Source organism: Fulmarus glacialis, unplaced genomic scaffold (assembly GCF_000690835.1).
Source record: "Fulmarus glacialis isolate BGI_N327 unplaced genomic scaffold, ASM69083v1 scaffold15120, whole genome shotgun sequence".
Lineage (NCBI taxonomy): Eukaryota > Metazoa > Chordata > Aves > Procellariiformes > Procellariidae > Fulmarus > Fulmarus glacialis.
In genome coordinates, this window is record NW_009187229.1 from 28,760 (window position 1) to 52,138 (window position 23,379).

The window sequence follows — 23,379 nt, forward strand, 5'->3', positions numbered from 1 at the left end:
TCTATGGAAGGGGTGAATTCAAGACATATTAATTAGCTCAAAGATGCTCTTTTTGCTAAAGATCAGAACACTGAATTTCTGTGTTTTGTGATTTTTCTTTTTAGTATTTGTATTGGTGGCATTTGGAACTGCACTGATCATGATTGCCCAGGTATCTGTATTTCATTATTCATTTCTCTCCTCAGTGAACATAAGGGATAAACTTTTCAGAAGACAACAGAACTAAATATGATCCAAGGGCTTGGGATGCTAATTTAAGAAGAAAGATTAAGCTGGTGGATGTTGAGAGTAGCAGCGGGCCAGCTGGGTGAAGCTGTTAACTGCCTGACCATACTCATCTTACCTTTTCCCATTTGCTTCCCTAACTCAGTGTGTTACATCCACCTCTTCTTTTCTGTCTCCTGTATACGCTCTATGTTCTTTGGGGCAGGTGGCTTATTTCTACTGCCTGTGCAGTACCTAGGCCACATATAAGGATATCCTCACTTCTAGGTGCAACTGTAATGCAAATAATAAGAAAAACATCATTCTGATGCTCAGTGTGCTGTATTTTCTCCCTTGTAACAGCAGTTTATGTTTGGATAATGATCCTTATCTTTAAAGATTACATGTCTCTGTAATGAGTTACTCAGAGGAACATGCAGTAGATGGGTAGTGAAACTCCCTTGGCAGTTCTGTATCTTAGACAAGATATACTATGAAACTTGTGAAAGAGAGAATTTTTTACAAATTAAGGAGCCCCCTCTGAATGAGGTAATAAACAAGGCTTAACAGTTACCAAGCAAGGCTTGACAGAGTGAATCTGTAGTGTAAAACAGTTGATACTGAGAACCGCCCCATATGTCTTGTGTGTGTTTGTGCATGTGGGGGGGTTAATTATGACTCCTCTAGACTGGTCCTAGGGAGTGAATGCCTGTTAGTAGTGGGAGCAGGTTAGATGTGCTCCCACAGAGCACCTCCTGCAGTAGTTGCAGCCAAAATGAATTCAGTTCATGTGCTCTGGCACTGCTCCATGGTGTGAATGAAAGTGCTGTAAGTGAGGATGTGCTGGAGACTTGCTTCAACAGTGCACTCCTGATCTGAACTGAAAAACAAATATAGATGCGCCCTGAACACAGATACCTGCAGCCTCTTCATACCTGCGGTAACAAGGAGTGCCATAGTGCCTAGAAGGAAGGAGAAAGAAGTTTGTCCTCTTTCACACTCAGTCATGCCAAAAGATGATGAGGAAGAAGATTCTAGGAAACTTCAGAGTTGTAATAAAGAGAAAACTCTTTTGTATTTTAGAGAATTTGTGACTCAAAGGCATCTCATCTAGTTAGAACCAAAAGATGCTGCACATCAGTGTGTGCAATATGAGATGGTATCTGACAGAGGTAGGTGTATGTAACATTTTATTTCCAAATGCCATAATAGCTAGATAGATTAAAGTTAGCCTGATTATGTGCTTAGAAATAAGGAGAAAGTTTCTTATTTATCTCTCTTCCATCATTTGCAGAATAATGATGCATTCTTAGGCAAGTGAACGTTCTTGTTTATCCTTTTTCTCTCAAGCTGAGTGCTCCATCACAGGTAGCTCTCATTTCACAACATTTGATGGACGTCACTTTACCTTTCTTGGGATTTGCCAGTACATTTTGGTAAAAGGCACCGGGAAAAACAAATTCACAATCACTTTACAGAAAGCACCTTGTGGTCAGGTAAGTCACATTTTTGTTGAACATTCACAACAAACGTGTCCATCCATATTTCAGGCAATCTTGTATAGGTTCTACTATAAAATACCAGGTTATGTTTAACAGAAAATGTAAATTGAAACCATTTTACAGCTTTTTTGTAAGTGGTTGTATTGCTACATGTTGTATTGCCCTTTGTAAAATCAATTGCATCTTTAGAGGGATAAAGTCTAAAGAGTTATTCATTTATGCACATTAAACAAGTATATACATCTTTGGTTATAGTACAAACAGATGTCTTAGGCTTTAGAAAAGCTCTTGCTGGTAGCACTGAACAGGTTTAATACACCGCTAGTTAGGCAAGAGGTTTTTTTTTTTACTAGCTTTTGATTTTTATTTGATATGTTATAGCATATTTAATTTGTTGGAACAATGCCTTTCAGAAAACTATTGGAGAGACTAGCCACCACATATATTTGTTTGAAAGTATTTTGGCAGATATCCAACAATAGGCTTTTTGAATAGAGGTGCTTATAAAAAGTACTTATCTGCGAGACTGGATTTAATGATGTTATTAGTCACCTAGTCTCTCAGGAGAAGGGGCTCTGAGACAGTGACTCACAGCTGCCTGTGTGCTGAGGGCTGGGGTGCTTGAACTCATCAGCAGGGAGGGACGCACTGAAGCTGCCCTACTATGGGACTGTCTCTCATGTCCCTTCAAAAGCTAGACTATGAGCTGGTGCCTCTGCTTTTTTTGTAAGCACCTCCTTCTCCTGCATAGGTGTTGAGACTCCTGTTTCTGCATTTCAGGTGGCCTCAAGCATGAAATGGTTGGTTAGGTAGCCACTGAGAGACAAGGATGCTACTGGAAATGACCCTTAGCACAACTCTAGGCAGCTTGGAAAGTTTCTGGGTGAAAACATAGGGGCCCCAGGGAGCATAAGATGCTTGGTTTAAGATGTTTATGTGTCACCTTTTGTCCTGTACTTAGGTTCATAAATTCTGCCTGGATAGCACTCTAAAATGATGAGTATGAGTTAGTTTATAAGTCAATATTTTTTGATAGTCAGATATTTATAAATTAGTGTAGTATAATTCTAGAGAAATTATATTCTTTTGGTCTGCAGTCAGAGATCATGACTATATTTCAAGGCGAGAAGCACCTTCATGTGTGCAACAGTTTCTTTCTCCTGCGTTGCTGCATTTAGGCTCTGGTTGCACCAGCTTGATATAGATGGGGTCAGACTCTTGCTCAAACACTGGTTAAACCAGCAATGAGGAGTACCCAGGGTGGCCATGCAAGTATGGCCTTTTGAACCCAGTATAAGTCCTTGGGGGCTTCTGTACACTTACTATTAGACTGCCATAATAGCTAAAATGCATTCTCCTTCCTCTTACATGCATATGCAATATTTTATTATGTTCTACATACAATTTCGGGTGCTGTGTTTCATGCTTTGAGTGATAGTTTACAACTGATTTACCTGATGACAGTTCTGGTATTCCCTTTCTATACAACTGTTTTTTCCCCTGTTTGTTTGTTTTTGCTTTCCATGGTAATATTAATGTCTTTGCCTGTTTCTGATGGTGAAACTTATTTCTACTTAGAACTTTGACCACGCCTGCATTGAGTCTATAACACTAGTTCTTGAAGATGATGTGAGCAAACAAGTAACTCTCACGAGATATGGTCAAGTCCAAACTGGCCCTAATCAAGTTTTTAACCTTAATGGTAAGAAGTGCATAGAGTAGAATTTTATCAGGGTTCACATTCTTTCTTTTATATGCTCCAAAGCTTTTTAATAATAACTGTCTATGAAAAAGGAATTTCTTCAAACATAACTTATGAAATGTACAATCACTTACTTTTTATAACCTTAGTAATGGTTCTAGAAACGTGCTTTTTCAGCCTGTGAAATAGAGTCCTTCATTATGCCCTCATTTCTTTGCATTTCTTATCTTGCAGAGTACCTAGAAATTCCACTCATTTTACTTGTGTTTAGGGGGAGGAGATAAGAAAAAGAAGGGAGGTGAAGAGAGGTTGGAAATCATCTTGATGCTGATGTTAAAGTCTAGCTTGATTAAAGCTTTTTGGAATAAATGGCATGGAATAGAATCCATGTGCTCTATGGGATCTACAACGCTTTCAGCGCTGACTTATGTGATTTCAGGCAGGTTACTTCGCCTTTTTGGAAAGGATAGTAAAATAAATCAGCCTTAAAAAGATGTTATAAAATTAAGCACTGAAGGTGGAAATGATATTGCTAAATTTCATATCTTACAGTGATCAGTAGTAAATTCTTACTGGATTTTTAGCCTCTTTCTGAAAGAGTCAAGTGGGAGTTTCCCTTTCCTTTCCCAGCCTCCAGCAAAACAGAGTTTAGGAAGTTCTGTGCTGGTGGTTACAGCTATGTCTTTTCTTCATTGAATTTGTCCAGTCACTGTTCTGCTTTTGACATTCACAGCTTCCTATGGCAATGACTTTCATAGCTCAGTCATACTTTCAGTTATGTTGACAGTTCTGTTTCATAATTTCACTGATAATTTCATTTTATGTCTTTCGAATCAGTCCCTATTCACTTTCTTGTCTCTTTCCACAGTCTGCGACAAATATAATCTATGACAAATATTTTTGGTGTCACATTCTTGATAATTGGGTGTATCTAGTAAGTCTTATCAGCTAAGAACATCTTTAAGCTCACATAAGCATTTTATCTGCCTCTTCTGAATTTATGCACCTAAGTGTGTGTGTGCGCACATGCCTAAACGCTTCCTGTGAAGATAGATCTGCTTTAAGCCTGCAGCTGCAAGTAGCCCAACAATGTGTAGCAAATGAATGTTGTGGCTGTGGAATTTCCATTTCCTTGCATAATGGATTTTCTGGTAAGGAAAACTGGGAATTTGATAGGGTCTTAGTTCACATACAGTCTAAGGAAGGAGCTATACTGATGTCATGTCAACAGTAGTAAGAGAGAACCTTCTATCTAAAGATTGAAATACACTTTACAGATATCTGTTAATTAACCTTATAACATCCCCGGAGACTAAGAAACAAGTGGTTTCTTGTCTTGTTTTCTCATTGCCAGAGACATGCTGTTGCATTTCTTTCTTCTAAAAAAAAATGAAATGCAAGAATGGTTTCTGGGTAACTCACAGGTACAGAAAGGTGAGAGATTTTTTGACAGTAGTTGCAATTCCTGATTTGTGTTGCTAATGAAAAAGGTATGTAGTCTCAAAAGTTCAGATAGAGAATGGGTGAGGTTATTTGGCTGCAGGTGAGGTCGTGCATAATTTCTCATTTTATTTCTGAGTTTTCAAAACCAGTTTTGTTTAAGGGGTTAACCAATACAATCTGGAAGTTGGATTTCAGTGACCTTGTTTTTCTTTCTTTTGCTATGTGCAGGGGCTGTTGAAATTCAGAATATATCTTCTTTCTTTGTGCAACTGAAAACTAGTTTTGGTTTGAAGATTCTGTTTGCTAAAGATGGAGAGAGGATCTATGTTCAAGCTGATGTCAGCTGGAAGAGAAGAACCTTAGGACTATGTGGAACGTACAACGGGAATTTAAGAGATGATTTTCTGTAAGTTGCATATTGTGCATTTAGGATGTGTTTAATAACAAGTGAAAAGTTTTGTTGAATGTAATAATCTGATTATTTCATTTCATTAACATGCTCATACTTTATTAAACTAACCAATATAAAATCTCTTAATTAAAATGTTAGTCACTTTTTAAAATATGAAACTCATAATTTTAGCTAAGTCATTCTAAGATGTTTAGCTAAGTAATTCTAGAAAACTACCATATTATTTATAGAAGATATTGGATGATGATATTGTTTGAATGCACTTTTTTTCCTTCCTGGTGCTCCTTTATCATCAGAGCAAATACATGAGCACTGACAAAAAGAGTGGATGATAATACTAGTATTATCCTCACCTGATTAACACTTACTACTGCTTGATTTTTTTTCCCCACATCAAGCTTTAATGGAAAAAAATGTAATTCTGAATCACAGGAATAGTTTAATTAGAAGGGCACGCTTCCCTTATTCTCTTACTTCATTTTCTCCAAAGTTGTTCAAGCTATAATATCACAAAACTTCTCTAGCAATAATAAATGCTTTTGAAATACTCGGTGAAAAACAGTATTAAAATGCAAACAGCCCCCCTCTAGAACACTGAAATTTGCTAATAGGTCAACTTTTTGACATTTCCCTGAATGTATGTACTCGAACAAAGGCCAAATTCTCCTCTTATTAATGCCTCCTCCAACTGATTTCAGAGTACTTAAATTAAGCGTGAGGGCAGACTTTGAGTGTAAGAATATTTTTGCATGAGTAAAATATTGAGGAAAAAGCTTCACACACCCTCTCTTCTTTTATACGTCACAGATGGAAATTCTTTTGACATGTTGAATGTTCAATGTGACTATGCATCTAAGGCTTTTTGATGTACTTGTGTCCTCTGTTCTCACCCATGTAGTCCATAAGGTCAGCAGCACGCTTGCAGTGTTGATCTTTTCCTTTTCAGTTCTCCAGCAGGGATGATAGAAGGGACCCCACAACTTCATGCCAATGCATGGAAGGTTTCCTCAGCTTGTTCTGTGCCTATCAATATTCCTGTGGTTGATCCCTGCAACATTAATCAGCAAAATGGTATGTTTTCACATGGGAGTCTGGAATTAGCTGTATCTTATTATTATGGGGCATTTTTTGTTTTCTCTGTGAATGAGTTGCACATGCATATATTTCAACTTCAGATTTAGATGTGCACCCTTTCTTTCCTTTTTCTTTTTTGGCAAAGAGGACCATTCTTTCCATACATTTAGCATGTAAAATGAAGTAAGTCTTTTGTAAATACAAGATAGTTGATCATTTAATGCTAGGTGTACTGGCCATGAATCCTAAATTCTGCTGTCTAACATACATGCACAGTGCTAGGCAGAACACTGTCTATAGTGCTGTAAATTATGCCGGTCAAGAGGAATGATGTGATGCATGTTTGTAGATTGACAAAGAAAGTACAGGAGACAGTGTCTTGCTGAGACAGTGTTCAGATCAAAGTCCTGTCTCTGGCTTCTCCATGCTTGCTGCATTAAAAGTTTCCTTATCCTCCATCTATGCTCTCTCACACAAACTGATGCAAACAATCTGAGATCCGTGGGTTTGTTCAAATTCCTGAGTATGGCTGGTTAACGTGCCTATGTTTTGCGTTGAACTTTCACTGTCTCCTCCTTCCCATGTTGCTGTTCTTTTCAATTAATGAAGACAATGGGCAGACAGCAGTTGCCAATTCTGACAGAATTTAGTCTAATGTTTTTAATGTTTCAGACATAAGGTCTCACTAAGGATGTGGGATCTGGCCATATTTAGAGCCTGTGGGAGCAAGCCTAGAATAATCATAAACCTTTAAGAATCTGGGGCATTTTCAGACTTTTTATGCCTTCAGCATTGGTTGTCTTCTAAAGCAGTACATCTCAGCCAAGTTAGTTCTCTCCAAGATACTTCATGCCTCACCTTCAGTTCTGTGCTTCCTCAGTGAAGGTGGAGTTTGACATAAATGTAAGCTGCTTAGAGCAGAAGGGTGGACTACATGACCTTCTGAGGTCCCTTCCAGCCTGAATTTTCCTGTGATCCTGTAATCATCACTGGAAAAAGCAGCCCCTGAGTAAGTAAGTGGTCCTGCCCCACGCTACCACCTGTACTGAGCCAGCACAAACATTTTTCCAGGTGTGTGATGATCTTAATCCAATGAAACTGAAAAACAAATTATTGTTTGTTTGTTTACTTATTTTGTCAGGTTACTTTTCAACCAAGTCAAGTTCACTTCTTGAATCTAGTTTACTGAGACACCCTAGAAACCCTTATGTCAGTGTGTGTATGTGGGAATGAACAGGAAGGATGAAGGGTAAGGACACTCTTTTAGCAGCAAAATTGGCTTAAATATGATCCACACTATGGTATTCCTGCGACATTCCACCACCTGTGGTGGTAGTATGCTTCAACGATAGGAGGAGGGTTTGTTGGTGCTGGAAGGTATATGGCCATCTTGGGACTTGCATGCCCTTGAGCTCCAGTTTGTAATGCTGCCTGAGTCCACATGCCAAGAAGTATATGGCCATTGCTGATTTCAAAGCTAAATGAAACATCAAGTAGGAAAAAACATATTCCACGCTTTGGAGGACTCTTCTAACTAACTATTTTGAAATATATTATTTTGCCATTTAAGTTTCCTGCACTACTAGAGGAAGGCATAACTGTTTTTATATAGTTATTTTTATCTTAAGTGGAGTTTGTTGTTGAGGGAGTTGCCTACAATATCAGTTTTAAACTATAAAACTTCGCAGAAAGACATTGTATACAAGTTTTTGTTGCACAGCTGGCTGTGTTTGGTTTTAATACTCTGTGCTATTCATTTGATTAACTGTTATATTAAAATGGATCTGGCTAAAACAATGTCACCTTCTCTTAGTTGGGTATGCATCTCACTGTGATATCATCAATCAAGAAGTTTTTGCTCCCTGCCATGCCTACATCAGTCCAGGATTATACTACCAGCTATGCCGCTTCGACACGTGCAAATGCGGAAGCAGCTGTTTGTGTAATGCTTTGGCACACTATGCTTACGTCTGTGGCAAGCACGGGGTCATCGTTGACTTCAGATCTCATATTTCTTACTGTGGTTAGTAATGTTTGCAGAACGGAGTATCTTTTAGAAATGTGTCAAATTCTACAAGTATCATTCACTCCACAAAACACAGGGATTTACTTTTTTTGCTCGAAACTAGAATTGTGCCATGGGCTAATGACATACTCGGGGGAGAACAATAATAGCCTTTACGTTAGGCATCTGAGTCAGGGACCCTGAACTGCCTCACATGAGGTGCCTGTCCCTTTCTGTTGGCTACAGAGAGAATTTAAAATTCTGACTTTGAACCCCCTAAGTCATATGGAAGTCCCTATTAGGCTAAAGTAGTCAGGGAGTGGCAGGAGCAGGGCTGTTCCCTAAGGGAAGGCAAGCCGGGGTGGCAGGGGCTCCCCAGGGTGGGCAGGGCAGTGTGGGCAGTGATTTGCCAGGTAGGATATAGCAATGATTTAAAACAAGGCATTTCTAAACCATAGGCCTCCACCTTAACTGGACCATTCTTCCTGTCTTGGAAACCTGAGTTAGATAGACACAGCCACAACACACACATATACTTAACATATACAAAGAATAGACACCTACTGCTTACAAAATAGACAATTCCAGCCAAGGAATTGTCTAACATAAACCCACCTGAATCTAAACATTTCTAACTTAAGAAAACAGTAAGCCAGCATATTTTTCTCATGCATTTTAACTCACCCCAGTGCAGCAAGGGACCATTTTGCTTTGCTGTTTTGCACTCCCATGACATACTACTTTGTTTTCTATTTTTCACATTTTAAGAGTATGTTGTTCTCCCTTCTCTCCCCCTCTCTCTCCTCCAGCTGTGATGTGTCACAGTGGTATGCTTTATCATCAGTGCTCTTCTTTTTGTAAACACTCCTGTGCTTCACTTTCTATGCCAAATATCTGTGGTGATGACTGTGCAGAAGGATGTAATTGTCCTGATGGGAAATATTTTGAAGAGTCGGTCAACTTTTGTGTATCAATGTAAGTCATAAGAAAATAGAATATATGCATAGGCACATTTTCCTCTTTCCACCAAGATTTAAAGTAGTTTTTCTGCTGTTTCGCTCAAGATGCAGACTGCCTAAACAGAATAGCAAGCAATATGCAAAGTTTTCATATTATTTTGTACTAATCAATAGGGGGGCCTCATCTGCTACTGCGTATACAGTCATCTACTGCACTTCAGAGAAGATATGTCAGACTGTTTTAGAGAAGGGTGATGAAACTTTTTTAATTCATGGGAAAGCATTTTCACATGAAAACCTTGTTTTTAACACTTAAGAAAAAGTGGGAAGGAATCTATGTAGTAGCAATCCATAAAGTCAGGGATAGTATGGAGAGAGTAGCTAGGAGTGTCTTTTTTCTGTCTCACAATGGAAACCCCTTCAGTTAAAAGGAAGGAAATGGTCAATGAAAGGAAACAGTTTTTGTACATTGTGTACTAAAATTTTGCAGCTTACCACCATGGGGAATTACTGAGTTCAGGTATTGAATTAAAAACTGGAATTGAGTATTTATATAAATTTCAAGACTATGCAGAGTTATTGCTGTTCATTGCAACATATATTTTTGAAAGATCAGTAAAGGCCATACTGTAGGGATAAAGACTGTTTCAAGCTATTAAAGAGTGTAGGGTAACTTGGTATTCCCATATTTTTGCATTGTTTCTGGGGAATTCTGTTGCTACTTCTGTCCCATCTGGCTCTTATCACAGACAGAATTAATGGATTTTGCTATCTCTATCCCATGATTTTGACAGTACTTTGAATGGGAACTACATGTTGCCATACTACTCCCATAACTGGGAAGAAAAGCTCCTTTCTATAAGACTAATGCACAGAAACAGCAAATAAATAATATGTAGATTGAGGAAAATCCTGACTTTGTTGAAGGTGGTAGGAGTTTTGCCACTGACTTCAATACAGTCAGAGTGTCATCCTTTAGTTTTTGCCTTTAGAAGTATATTGTAAATATAGAGTTAATGAATTATAAGGCCTGCTTATCATAATAGCTTGATAAATGGATTGCCCTTAAATCCCATTTCATCTTGCTTTTGTATCTATATGCATAAATATCCTTTTAACAGATCTGCCTGTCATTGTCATTACAAGGGCAAAGCCCTCCAGCCTGGAGAAATCCTCCCTACGCCAACAGGCTTCTGGTAGGTTTGAGTGCCAAGAGTTTTATCTTTCACGTATCACAGTTTGGATGCTATTCAAGAGCCTTGAGAATTTTTTCACATAGAATGAAGGTCTATTGTATCAAGATTTTATTTTTGTTACACACTTATTAAAAGGGAGCCTAATATAAATTGGATTACATACCTGCTTATTTTAACAACAGGACACTTGGAAAATTCTGTAAGCCAGGGACTAAAGAATATCTCAAAACAGACACATAGAGGTTGCAGTCCTGTTCTTAGACCTGGGGGCATTATGATAGCAATATGAGGCTGGTTTCAGAAGAATAAGCAATGTGATTCTATTTTGGAAAGTCTTTCAAACAAAGGCTTGCAGGGAGCTATATTTGTGTCATTTTGTATTATTAATTCATGATGGAATCTTGACCTCACCGAAACAAGTGGGGAAACCTCCCAGGTTTCCTGGTCAAACTTGTTCATTTTACAAGAAATGCTCTCAACCTGCTGATTTAAAAGCATGTCTGTGACTTGAGTGTCAAGGTTGATTCTTGCTGAGGTCTTATATATTATAGTTGTTATAACTGAAGCTTGGTAATCATGTAGTTCAAGTGGTGAGAGTAGGGGCTTCATTTTTCTGCCATTGCTATGCCTCTGCAATGCTTTAGTTTTTTCACAATTTTTTTTTTAAGGAAAATGAAAAAATGAGGACTAGGTTTATTGTTGAATGTTTTTTTCTGCAATACTGTATTTTATCATAAAAAGAATCAAGCTGTGTATCTTAACATCTGTGCAACAGGAAATTTGCATACTGTATGCTTCCGTATTCACCAAGATGGATAAGGTTTTGTGTTACACTGCCAGCATCCTGAATCACCTGGCCCTACGTTCCCACAGAGGTTGCATACCCAGCTTCTTTTTTATTTTAGTGAAAGCTAGGCAATTAAATAGTACTTAAACACCTTTGTGAGTTTGGGCCTCATTACAGATCAGCAGTTAGAAAACACCAACAAAATGTTGGTCAGAACTCATGCTTTCGGATTTTAATTCTCCTTCTCCTCCTGATTTCTGTTGTTTAAATTAGGTTAGGCTGTATTATCTTTTTTAACATGGTGGCTACAAAACATTTTCCCCTTCAATAAGGATGGGTTTACTTTTCTTTTCCAGTCAGTGTTTGAATGGAACAGTGAAATGTATTGAAGCCACTACAGAAAATACAGGTAATTTACAGTCTTGTCTCATATTACAGTTGCACAAGAGAAAGTTTTTGACATTGAAGAGTCATTTGATTTTCTCCTCATATGTATTTTCATTATGAGATACTTAACATCATATTTAAAATAGGAGGTTAGGAGCACAAGTTGTCTTGGTTTTTTCTTTTTCCTTTTTCTGTGGCACAAATTGTACTACTAAGTCACTTGGGAAATTAAAAAAAAAAAAAAGAATTATATGCGAGGTGTAGGTCAATATGTTCTCATGGGAATACCTAAAATTAGGCTCACTATCCATGTTTAGGAAGCCTTAAGATCTTGATTTCTAGAAAGTAGGTTTTTAATGAATTTCTAATGGATTTAGAAGGGATTTCAGTACACTGAAAATTTTGCCACTTCTAAAGATTCTGTCTACCTAAGGCATAATTATTCCATCTTTAAGAATGGGCTGTGTATCAGATCCAAGGTGCATAGATCCAGATGCTTAATATTAAGCTTTGGTCTTTTTTTTACGTTAAAACATATATTAATTTTATACCTCTGTAATACGAATGAAGTTATAGACTTTTATTCAGATTGTGTTCTTATGTATACTGTAATGTAGGCTAACTGTGCATTAAAATAGATTGCGAACAAAAACAAACAGAAAACGTTCAGTGTAAAAGAGCAGTTGATCTCATTTAACCTGCATTTTGCATTTGAAGTTCACATATGCCCTGAAGGAAAAATCTACTATGACTGCAGATCTCCCGTGCCTGGATTACCAGCAGCAGGTGTGAATTGCGGGATCTCTTGTGCGAACCTCGCCATGAACTTCTCCTGTGTCCCCTCACCACCTTGTGCAAGTGGCTGCATTTGCCCCCCTGGGTAAGCTTTAGCAGAACAACCTGGAGCACAAACCATATACGTATTTTTCACAGTTTAATTCGGCATTTTTTTTTTTTGCTTTTTAAATTCCAGTGGTATCACACCTCTAATTTTGAAGCTATTGTTCTATAAATTTTTGCAGATATACAGTCACAGTTAAAAGGCCAAGTCTTTCTTTTGTCTCTGAGAGCCCTTTTTTCCTTCCTGCTCGTGTGAGGCTCCATGCTACAATGCTTCTTCAGTTGGAGTCCCGCAATATCTCCATCCTGACACCATGATTTCCACTATCCCATGAGATATCCAGCTTGCTACCAGTCCGATTGGCTGGTATTTGGGACTCTCTGAACAGGAGATGACTCCCACCACTTTCACAGTATAGTTTATTTGAGTGTAGAAGCAAACATGACAAAAAATCGTAACGTAAACCATCTGTGTTCCTGCTTACTGCCCAAGTAATTGTCTCACCTAGACTTCTACCCAGGCTTACAGCATTGATGCCCAACCTCTGGCATGGCTGGGAGAATGTGGGCTGGATCCTGCCTCTTCCCCTTCATTCTCTCTGCCCTTCTGAACTCAGCCAAAGTTTTTGTTTTCTCAGCTCATGTATTTGTATTTGGTGCCCAGAAATTGTCTGCTGAGCTTTGCAGGGGTCAAATCAAAGTATAAAATCTAAAAGCATTTGTTGTGATGTTTCTGTCAGGATCAACAACCACTCCCTCCGTCTGTTTTCCATTCCCTCCCCTGACAGCTGCTGTGTGCACTTTCAGATTTGAAGAGTCAAATATGTTGTGCAAATTGCTACAATTTGACCTCAGGTGGAGTGCTCCCTGTTTTTTCTCAACATTTGATTTTATTTCACTGTATGCGTAGCCAATGGTCCCCTGACAATGTATCAGTTGTGCACAGATCAGAGTGTAATGAGACTGCCAAATTCCCTTTCCAGCAACTTGTAATGTTCATAGATGAAGGACAGATTTCAGGCAGAGCCATTTAAGCTTTCACTAGTTGTTCTTGCCTGGTATTCTGTAGTCTTCTACAATCTCAACTGAGGAGTTAGCTTTCAAGACCATTAGTGTTATAGGAATAAACAATTATTTTAACACAAAAATGCATGAATCTGGGCAAGGCATCATATAAAAACTAGCAAATTTTTATTGAAATATCACCATAATATTTGCATGAAATTAAATTAGCAGCATTGTCATGAAAGTTCATTTGAAAATTTGAAATAATTAAAATATAAGTTAAAAAACAGAGCTAAAGCCCTGCTCTCACAGTCGAGTAGTATTATACCATTTCAAATTGAATATGTTACTTGATTATTTTCTGAATGATAAACTATAAAAGGGGTACAGACAAGCCAAATCCCAAGTTTCTGTCAAATAATGGAGTAAAACACATGAATTATTTTGTTAAGTAAAAGAATAAACACGTATTTTGCTATTAGATAGAAAAGTAAATGTGTAACATTTAGTGCAGTTAGTACAGTCATTGGTGTTGAATTGTATTTCTGGAGTCATTATGCCTTTCAGGCTCAGGGTTCCAAGATGTGAGTATGACTTTTAGCTAGGAAGGGACCAGCAGGGTTATCTTAAAAATTGGGTTCAGAAGTTCTCTTTTTTATACAAGAAAATGTTAAGCCTCATGATATACCTCATGATATTAAATCTATATGGAAAAGTCATGAAAGCCTTGTTATGAGAAATTTTACTGTTATGTCATTTTTTTATTCTCTTAAGATGCTGTTCTTCTCTTTGTTTCTCCTTTCCCACTTTATTTCTACCACTACCCATTGTTTGATCCAATGACCTAACCTTTTGGGGGGGAATCTTGAATTTTCCTGGAGACTGGCACCTTATTCTAGCATCCCGGGTATCTATGGTGCTCACAAAGTAAAGCAGCTTGTGCATGGTATTAAAACCCTTTCCTTTAGAAACCCATGACAAGATGGACTCTAGTATGCAAAAAATGGTCCTGTTAAAGTAAAAATGTTTTACACTTTCTATTGTTAAAATTCTTGCACGACAGCTTGTGGTTCTTTTAGTCAGTTAAAGAGGTGACAAAGAATAAGAAACTCTGAAAGACTCTGGTATGCTATAAAAATTGAATAGAATAGCTCAAAATTTCATGAGGAAATGAGCTGAGAATGACAGTAAATTCATCACCCAAAGATATACTGCAAGTCATCCTATAGTCACCTTATATGGACATATAAGAGGATAAGTTGAATTACAGAAGTACAGAAGAGTAGTATGGCAAGGGATCTCATGGGGCTAAGTTATTCTCCTGCCCTTAGGTAGCATCAGCAATACCTATGCTAGTCTTGGCAGATATTTAACTTCCATTGACAGAGACTCTAAATGACCTTCCCAAGCCATCTGTTCTAGTGCTTTCCTATCTTTAATCATTTTTCTGCACACTTGACTCTTTTACTTAAAACCAATTAATCTTTAATTAACCAGTAATGATGGGGAGAAGAAAACTCTAATCTGTGTATGCCTTTTAACTTCAACTTCAAGTGAAGCAATCTCAAGATCATACTTTGAAAACACATCTCTCTCTACTCTTAACCGTGTGTTGCAATGACAACTGCAGGAATTGCTCCCCTAAAGAGCAGCTTTGGGAGGGTCAGTAACATTTTCTCTTAAAAGTTAATGTTGCTAAGCAGATGGAAATGAGGAGATAGCAAAAAGTGGTTAACCACATCTCTGGGTCACTTATTCATGATCTAGTTAGATTTGCTACTTTTTGCATTAAATGCTGCTCTTCTGTCTTAACCTTGTTAGTTGTTTCCACTTCCCCAGAGTAGGCAAGTAACCTCCACCACCGCCCTTCGTAAACTGGGTTTTTTTTGTCCTGTTAACTGTGCAACAGTTGCCATAGCCCAGCTCACTATCCTGTGCTTACAACAGGATGGTTGCTGCTCTGCGCAGGGGAGCAGGCACATTAGTCCAGCTCCTTCCCTGGGACAGGTGGACGAGGGAGCAGCAGAGCGGGAAGGGCAGCCCGGCTGCAGCTTTGGCAGTGTGCACAACACACAAATGCTCTGCAGTTTACAGGGAGGAGTACCTACACTACCTGTGCTCTTGCAAAGGAGTTGCTGCCCCACCCTGACATACCCCTTTTGAGGAAGGAGAGCTGCAGCTGTGAGCTTTGCGAGGTCTCCAGCTGTGCACAGTGGAGATCATTTGATTCGGACAGCTTTTGCTGCTGAAACAATTGTCCTTGGCTGGATGGAAGACCGGTTGCCCTCGGCAGGGTTTAGACAATATACTACTCATTCAGTTATGTTGATCTACTTGTGAATGTACGCTTTCATCTTAATAATTCTTTTCTTTTGAAGGATGGCTGAGCATAGAGGGAAATGTTATATTCCTGACAGTTGTCCATGCACCTGGAAAGACAGGGAATTTCTGTCAGGAGAAGTGATAGCTACACCATGTTACACCTGGTGAGTGACATGCATTTTGCATACTTCCAAATCATCTGGGTCTAGCCACAAAATGAAACTGATACAGAAAACGTGTTGAGTACATTGAAAAACAAAAATGTATATACTTGTTTATAGACAGTTACGGGATATATCTTTTACTAGGCTCACTCATAGACTTGGAAGAGTAGGCAGACTTTTGGGTGAGTGCTTCTTCAGGTCTGAAAAGGAAGCAGGAGATATCTAAGTTAAAAAGCAATTAAGAACAAATGCTTGATTCCATGCATAGCAGTTAATCTTTGAAAGAAAACACATTTGGCGTTTTGGAGAATAGAATATCATGAAAGACAACCAAGGAGAAAAAAGAGAAATTAAAAGTATGACAGTAAATAGTCTGCTCCTTTGGGAAGTGGGCTGTTTGCAGTGTGAGTTACCAGTCAGCATGAGTGACTGTATAGGAAGAAGATGGGCAATAAAAAAAAAAGGAAATAAAAAGGCATTAGAATTGGAAAACGAGTTAGCGCCCAGCACCTTTTTTAAGGAACCTTACCTAACTCGTATTGATGCAAAACAGTTTTTCTTCCATTATAATTTGCTAGCCAAAACATCTATCTTCAGTTAAATATATATTTCATAATAATAAAAAAGTTTGGCATGGCAGCTTTTAATCAGTTAAAAACTTCATTGGCAAATCAACTGAGCTTATACACTTACACAAGCAAAACTAGAGGCTGTCAGTACTACCTTCATACAAATTCATGTAAGTCACTGAATGTAGCTGAGAGGAAGAGTAGTCCCACAGAATATCAGAATTTATTTCTTAGACTCATTCTGTACTTGTCTGATACCCTGAAATCTTACAGGGAGCAACTGGAGGTCTTTTGCATTGAATATGTGCAGACTTTTATCAAAATTTCTTGAGAAAAAATATAATATTGATGTTTTATGAATAAGCGTGTTGTGGCATGGTGTCTTATCTATACTGGAGGCAATGATAGAAATATTTGCATAAGCCATAAAAATTTTAAGATTTTGCATTCATTTCTTAAGCATTTTTATTATACATATGTGCTGATGGCAAAATGCTCAACACTTTTCTGCTGTGGCATCACCAATAACTTCAGAAGCAATCCACAGAATAGCTCTGTGTTTCAAGGTCTGAGAATTTTCTTCCTTTCACGAATTTCTGTATAACTTGAAATAAAGAACCCAAGAAAGATTTTTCTTGAAAATAAAAAGAAAATGACCCTGCTATGAGAAGACACTGATTGTTAATTTTCCTTACAGTGTTTGTCGGAGAGGGATATTCAATTGCACTAGTTACCCCTGTCCTGCTGTATGCACTATTTATGGAGATCGACATTATTATACCTTTGACGGATTGGAGTATGATTATGTCAGTGACTGCCAAGCTTACCTGCTAAAGGTAGGAGGGTTGTTCATACATTTTCATGTGTCCAAGTGAAAGTTTCTGTGAGAGGGCAAGTATTTTGAACACCGGGAGATGATCTACAGAAACAAACATTAGGAAAACAGGTGCAGAACAGATGTGTCTGAAAGGAAGACTATGTAAATGACATTTCGTGCTCATTTGAAAATGGTAGGTGGGTGAGTCCTTACTTATCTACGTATCTACGTGTGGTCTAGAGAAAAATAGAAAACAATGTCTTCTGTTCTACCTTAACCGTGATTTCATCACAATGAGTGAAGAATAACACTATAGAAACTGTTCCAGAACTAGGTATAATCTATAGATTTATTTAATAATTATCTATAAACTCTGCTTGGCAGAGGGTTAATGATGACCTCTGAGTCTGCTTGGAATCCTTCCTGAATGTGATCTGCATCAGATCTGGAGTGTATGTGTACAATAATAACAAACACAATGATTTCATAATTCAACAATGAAATCCTTCATTGAGATTGTCTGGCAGCTATATGCTAATGTTCCTCATAGCACACATTTAGAGTACATTGCTAGCCTTTTTTGTTTAAAAATACCAGTACTGACATTTAGAAATATATTCTATTACTAACAACACTATTGTTTATTATCATTGTTGCTATTATTAAGGCTAAGAGTCTGTCTTCTGAGTTGCAGTAAAGTGTTTAGAAGAATATTCATTTTCTGTCAACCCTGACTGTCTAACCTTAAGAAAAAGCATGGTTTCTCAACAAAGACTACTGCAAATAGTTTATTTCATGTACGCTTTAGTAGAGTATTCACAGCTGTGAAATAAAATAGATTGGTTCCAGATTTTTTCTTTGTAAAAAAAAAAAAAAAAAAGAGAGGTTTGGTAAAGATAATAAGGATATCTCATAGCAAACCCCTGGCAAGTATCATATTGTCTCATAAAAGAGCTCTTACTCTTAGAGGTATATGAACCTTCGCACAAACCCTCCTCCTTTAAGATGAAAAAAAAAAAAGGGGGTTACTTTACCTGTAAAATCATCTTGCCTGTATGATGAGGTGGAAAGGTGGGTTGTCATTTCTTAATTCTTATGCCATCCAGCCAGAGAGGTGTGTAAGACAAATCTATGCTGCTTTTTCAAACTTTAGTATGATACTGGAATGTTTTGCTTTTACAATCAAATGTCACCTGCCACTCTACCGCATAAGAAAGTACCTATCTGGAAACAAACCATGGGGAGCATTTGGAGTCCAAGAATAAAGATGGCAGCCACATAATGAAGGCATGTGGCACACTGCCAACAGGCTTTTCTTCAGGTGAACATATGACACAAATGACAAAAATGTTGCCTATGTAGATCTGCTTTTCAGACTTCTCAGACTTTTTTCAGCTTTTCAAACTGTTTTTTTTCCCCAAACTTAGCTAATGTGAGAAAGTACGGCCTGATTTGTTCATAATTTTTCTTTCCTCTTTAGTATACAGAAAACTTTCATGATCTATATTGAAGGACTGTTTATTATAAATTAGGCACTGCATAATTATGTCTGGAAGAGATGATGTATCTGTGGGCTCATTTTTGACTGTGAAAGGTTTGGAGAAGTTTTAGGGGAAAAAAAAAAAAGAAACAAAGGATGGGATCATATGGCAGATGCCCAAGAGCTTTGAGGAAACTAAAACACAGGACTGATGAACTATGTGATGTGCAATCCTGCAATCAGAGGAATGGAAGATGGCAGTATAACCAAATATTTTAAAAGGACTCCATGGCTGAATTTGGCAGGAACAGACCAATATGTCTGATTTACATATGAAGGAAATTAATAGAAATTATAATAAAGAGAAATGACAATTGGGGAAGAGTTGAAATCTTTTTTTTTTTAAAATAAATTCGTGCATGATGAATCTTCTGAGTTATTCCGTGAAGACAATAAACATATGGATGAGGATGATCAGGTCAATATGTGTGTTTTTAGCTTAAAGACCTTTTGGAGACAGATTTCAACAAATACCTTTTAGAGACTAGTCCCTCATAGGATGAGAGTGAAGATTCTTTGAGACACGAATTAAAAGTTAGAAGTTAAAAGACAGGAATAAATGGCCTTTTTTTAGAATGGAGAAACCCTGGTGACATCCCACAGGGATCCACACTGAGACCTGTGTTCAGCATCTTCAGAAACAATTTTGAAAAGGTGGTGTGAGGATTGAGATGGAATATGCTGATGGTAAAGAATCAGACTGAACAGCTGAAACAAAGATGGACCGCCAAAAAGTTCAGAAGATCTCATGGCAGAAAACACTGCATGATAAAATGGAGGATGAAATTCAACAATGAAATATGCAAATCAGTGAACAGAAAAAATAACTAACTATGCTACCATGAAGATAGGCACTAAATTAGCTACTGCTATGCAGGAATGGAATTTTATGTGAGAAAAATGTATGACACAGATGTAATTGGCATCTTCCTAGTGGTAGCCTGAGTGATAATCCAAAGTGTCATCCATTCTCCAATTTCACATATGCTTTTATTTGCATATACACATTCCCCACAGTGGTACCACATGCATGTATGCACTTGTACCACATACTGATGTGGTTAAACTACATTATATGTGCAGACACGATAGCATGATGAGGCTGCTCTTTTTTGAAATACGCTTTGTTGTTCCTAGAGCAGAGGTTTCCACAGCTGTCTCTTCATAATCATCCTCTCTTACATTGTGGCCAGGTGCAGTAACATTTTTTAATGGCAGTATCAGAGTAATATAATGAGTCTCCCTCGAGTTACTCTTTGTTCACAAGGTATGCAAGACAGCCCTGTCTTTTATAGCCTGTTATCCAAATAAACAACCCAGATGAAAGGTGGGAAAGTACATGCAGTTGCAAAAGTTTAAATGCCTTGCCTAACACCTTGGCAGGTGCAGCTGTCCAGGGCAGTCTTGCCACCTAAATCATGTTACCTGTTCTACAAACCAAGATATAATTTTTTTTAACTTAAATCATGGAATCATAGAATGGTTTGGTTTGGAAGGGACCTGTAAAGATCATCTAGTCCAACCACCCTGCCATGGGGGGTATATGCTGTGTGCTTCATGTTCCCCACCTGTAAGGTATTACAGAACATCGTAGATTTGATAGTTGCTAGTACTCCATTGACTTAATGGTAGTTCGCAGTGCTGTTACGAGGCTGATTTTCATGGATAACATGTAAAAGGTTCACCAAACACCTGAAATTGAAAAAGCTGGACTAGTTGTAATATTGTATATACAACACTGTAATAATTTTGTCCTTTCCCTTTTACTAATCTGTTTCCTGTGAGAAGTGGACTGCTTTGTCTCTGCTATCTTACATACTCTAAACAAAGGTGGTGTAGCCATGCAATAAGGGAAATGATAATTACAATAAATTTGTTGGCCTACTAGTTCTTCCCGGATGTAGAACTGAATCCAAGAATTATAATCTGAATCCCATGTCCCCAGTGGCATGATAATGCACTGTTCCTATCCATGTTACCAGCCCTCACTGTTTGATTTGGCTGTTAGCCACCCTAAATGTGATCTGCTTGAACAGCTCTTTAATTTGTCACAGTATTGCACTGTACCAAACAAAGAAGTGATCCTTACTTTTTACTGTGTTTTTAATAAGGAGCTCTTGTGGTCTCATGGGAGAAAAATCAAGTATCAACTTTCAGCCAATTAAGAAACTTCAAACTTTGTTTTCAACATGAGTATCATCTGTCAGGCCTTTTTGTTTAAGGTGACAGTAGGTGTATGAAAAAACCCTTTATAACTAGTTCAACAGATATATCCATCGGTCAGAAAAGATTTAATGTAGCAATTAAGAAAATTAGGGCAGTAATATCTCATGAAATGATAACTTAATCTTTTTCAAGGAATTGGGAGTTACATTACACACTGAGGAGTAAAGTCCCTGTATGGATAAATAACATTCACAGAGAAGACATCAATATTTGCTTCTAACATTTTAAAACCTCAGTAATTTCAAAGGAAAAAAAGAAAAATCTTAGCAGACCAACTCATTTAAGTTTTATCAGTGTAGATCATGTAAACACTTCATTTTAGCTCATCTGAATGTTGATGAATTTAAGCCAACCAATTCCTTAATTAAAAAGATTTAAATAGCTTGCTTTTTCCATTTTCTTGCTTATCTTCTGTCTTTGGTGATGCTACATTCTTTCAGTTATTTTTCTACCAAAATTTTACTGCATGTTATTTGTACTTGCTGTCTATTTCTTCCACTTGCCTGTTTCATAGACTTCTGCTTTTATAGTAAAATTGCTGTCTTTCTATCACACGTGTTGGCCTTTTCCTAGCTTTGTGGTGGTTTTCAGTCCTGCAGTTCAGTGCATTTATTAAGGCTTGTAGGGTCAGTGCCCTTGGAGCCCCTCAGACTTGTTCTCTTCTGAGAAGCAGAATTATATTTTCTCTGATTTGGGGGAGTCTCCGAGCAAGAGTTTAGAGGGTTAGTCTACTCATCAGAATATCCTCGAATGAGACGGAGCTCTATTGTAATGCTTATCTGCCTTTTAAAAAAACCCCAAAACAACCCACTGAAGTCCTTCCATTAACATTAGTAGGTTGTCAATAAGGTCCTAAAGCCAAGAAAAGGAAGGACTGTTTTATTCTTGTATCCTGAAAGATGGAGGTCAGCAGACCTAAGCCCACATCCTCAAATATTCACATTTTATGGATTAGTCCTAACTTTAAAGTACGCCATAAAAATATTTTCATTTCTTTTCGTCTGACATTGAAGGTTTGGCCATTTTAAAGTCACCTTTTTAATCTTTTTGATGCAACCATGAAGGCTCTTTTAAATCCAAAGTTATCATCCAGTTTAGTGTGTTGGAGGATTATGAAAGCAACAACCAGACATTTGATCAAATAATTGAACTGTTATGCCAATTAGAAGTGCAGATACAACTCTTTTAGGTCAGGAGACACCACATGAGAGCCCATTTGTTAAGACAGAGGTTCATTTAACAAAACATGCATGATGTGGTGAACCAGTACTACAGTTTCCCAAATTATTATCCTATTGATGAGCAGTCCCCAGTGTTAGATACCTGGTCTGCCCTGGGGAATACAACAAAGGAGCTCTTTTTTTGCATACCCCTTCTTTTGTAACTTGAGGCAAATTCAAAGCTCTTACTTTATGATGCTTTATTAGAGTGCTTAATACAGAGGTTGACTGATGCACTGATAATCTTTTACCTGTTACTTGCTGATATATTTATCTTGATTGGTAAATTTGTTAAATAATGACTGGGCATAAGCTGGAGCAATCACACACAAAGCAACAATTCTTCAATTACTCATTTGTCACATCTGAGGAGGCAGAAGTAGCCTTTATCCCATTTCCCCTTATTGAATATCTGTATTTTTTTGTGCAGTTTTTTTCAACATCATTTGTGCCAGGTCCATGAAGTTGGCAAACCTATAGAATGAAATAGTATTTTGCATGGTCTCTCTCGTAGCTTATTTGTAAAATTAATACATTCTGCTTGCTGTTAGTCACCCTATGGAGGACTAAAGCTGCAGGTTCACGGTTAACCAACATTGTCAAGCTGACTGTTCATAGCTAAGACAAATATTTTCTTTTAATAGACTCTGAAGATTTTAATGGGAAAGTAAATAATGTTGAATTCGAAATTACAAATGTTTTAAATTGGAAACCGGACTCTAAAAGTCATTTTCATCTATTCAGGGAATAAAACTGTAACATGGGGTTCCAATCAGAATGCCTTTAATTTTTTCATTAACATGTCTAATCCTCAAAGCTACATTCTAGCAAATAGTTGCATGAGTAAGTGATGTGCCAAAATATGTCCACCTAAAACACTTGTCAAATAATTCATAGCAACAGTAACTGTGTAGAAATAATGATGTGTTTCTTGACAATTTGCATGCAAATTTGTGTCCAAAAAAAGAGAGATTACATTTCAGTGAAAATATTATTTACTGTGAA

The 23,379-nt window shown here is 37.6% G+C and overlaps 1 protein-coding gene across 1 annotated transcript in view; it reads left to right on the forward strand.

Annotated features, from left to right (window-relative positions):
• The window catches only part of OTOGL (otogelin-like), a 96,216-nt gene that overhangs the window by 19,529 nt on the left and 53,308 nt on the right, over nt 1-23,379 (forward strand). The window contains 12 exon segments of the mRNA XM_009574441.1: nt 105-151; nt 1,555-1,700; nt 3,285-3,408; nt 5,080-5,257; nt 6,210-6,334; nt 8,151-8,360; nt 9,152-9,317; nt 10,423-10,497; nt 11,641-11,693; nt 12,389-12,551; nt 15,895-16,002; nt 17,269-17,407. Coding sequence (XP_009572736.1) covers nt 105-151; nt 1,555-1,700; nt 3,285-3,408; nt 5,080-5,257; nt 6,210-6,334; nt 8,151-8,360; nt 9,152-9,317; nt 10,423-10,497; nt 11,641-11,693; nt 12,389-12,551; nt 15,895-16,002; nt 17,269-17,407 — 1,534 coding nt within the window.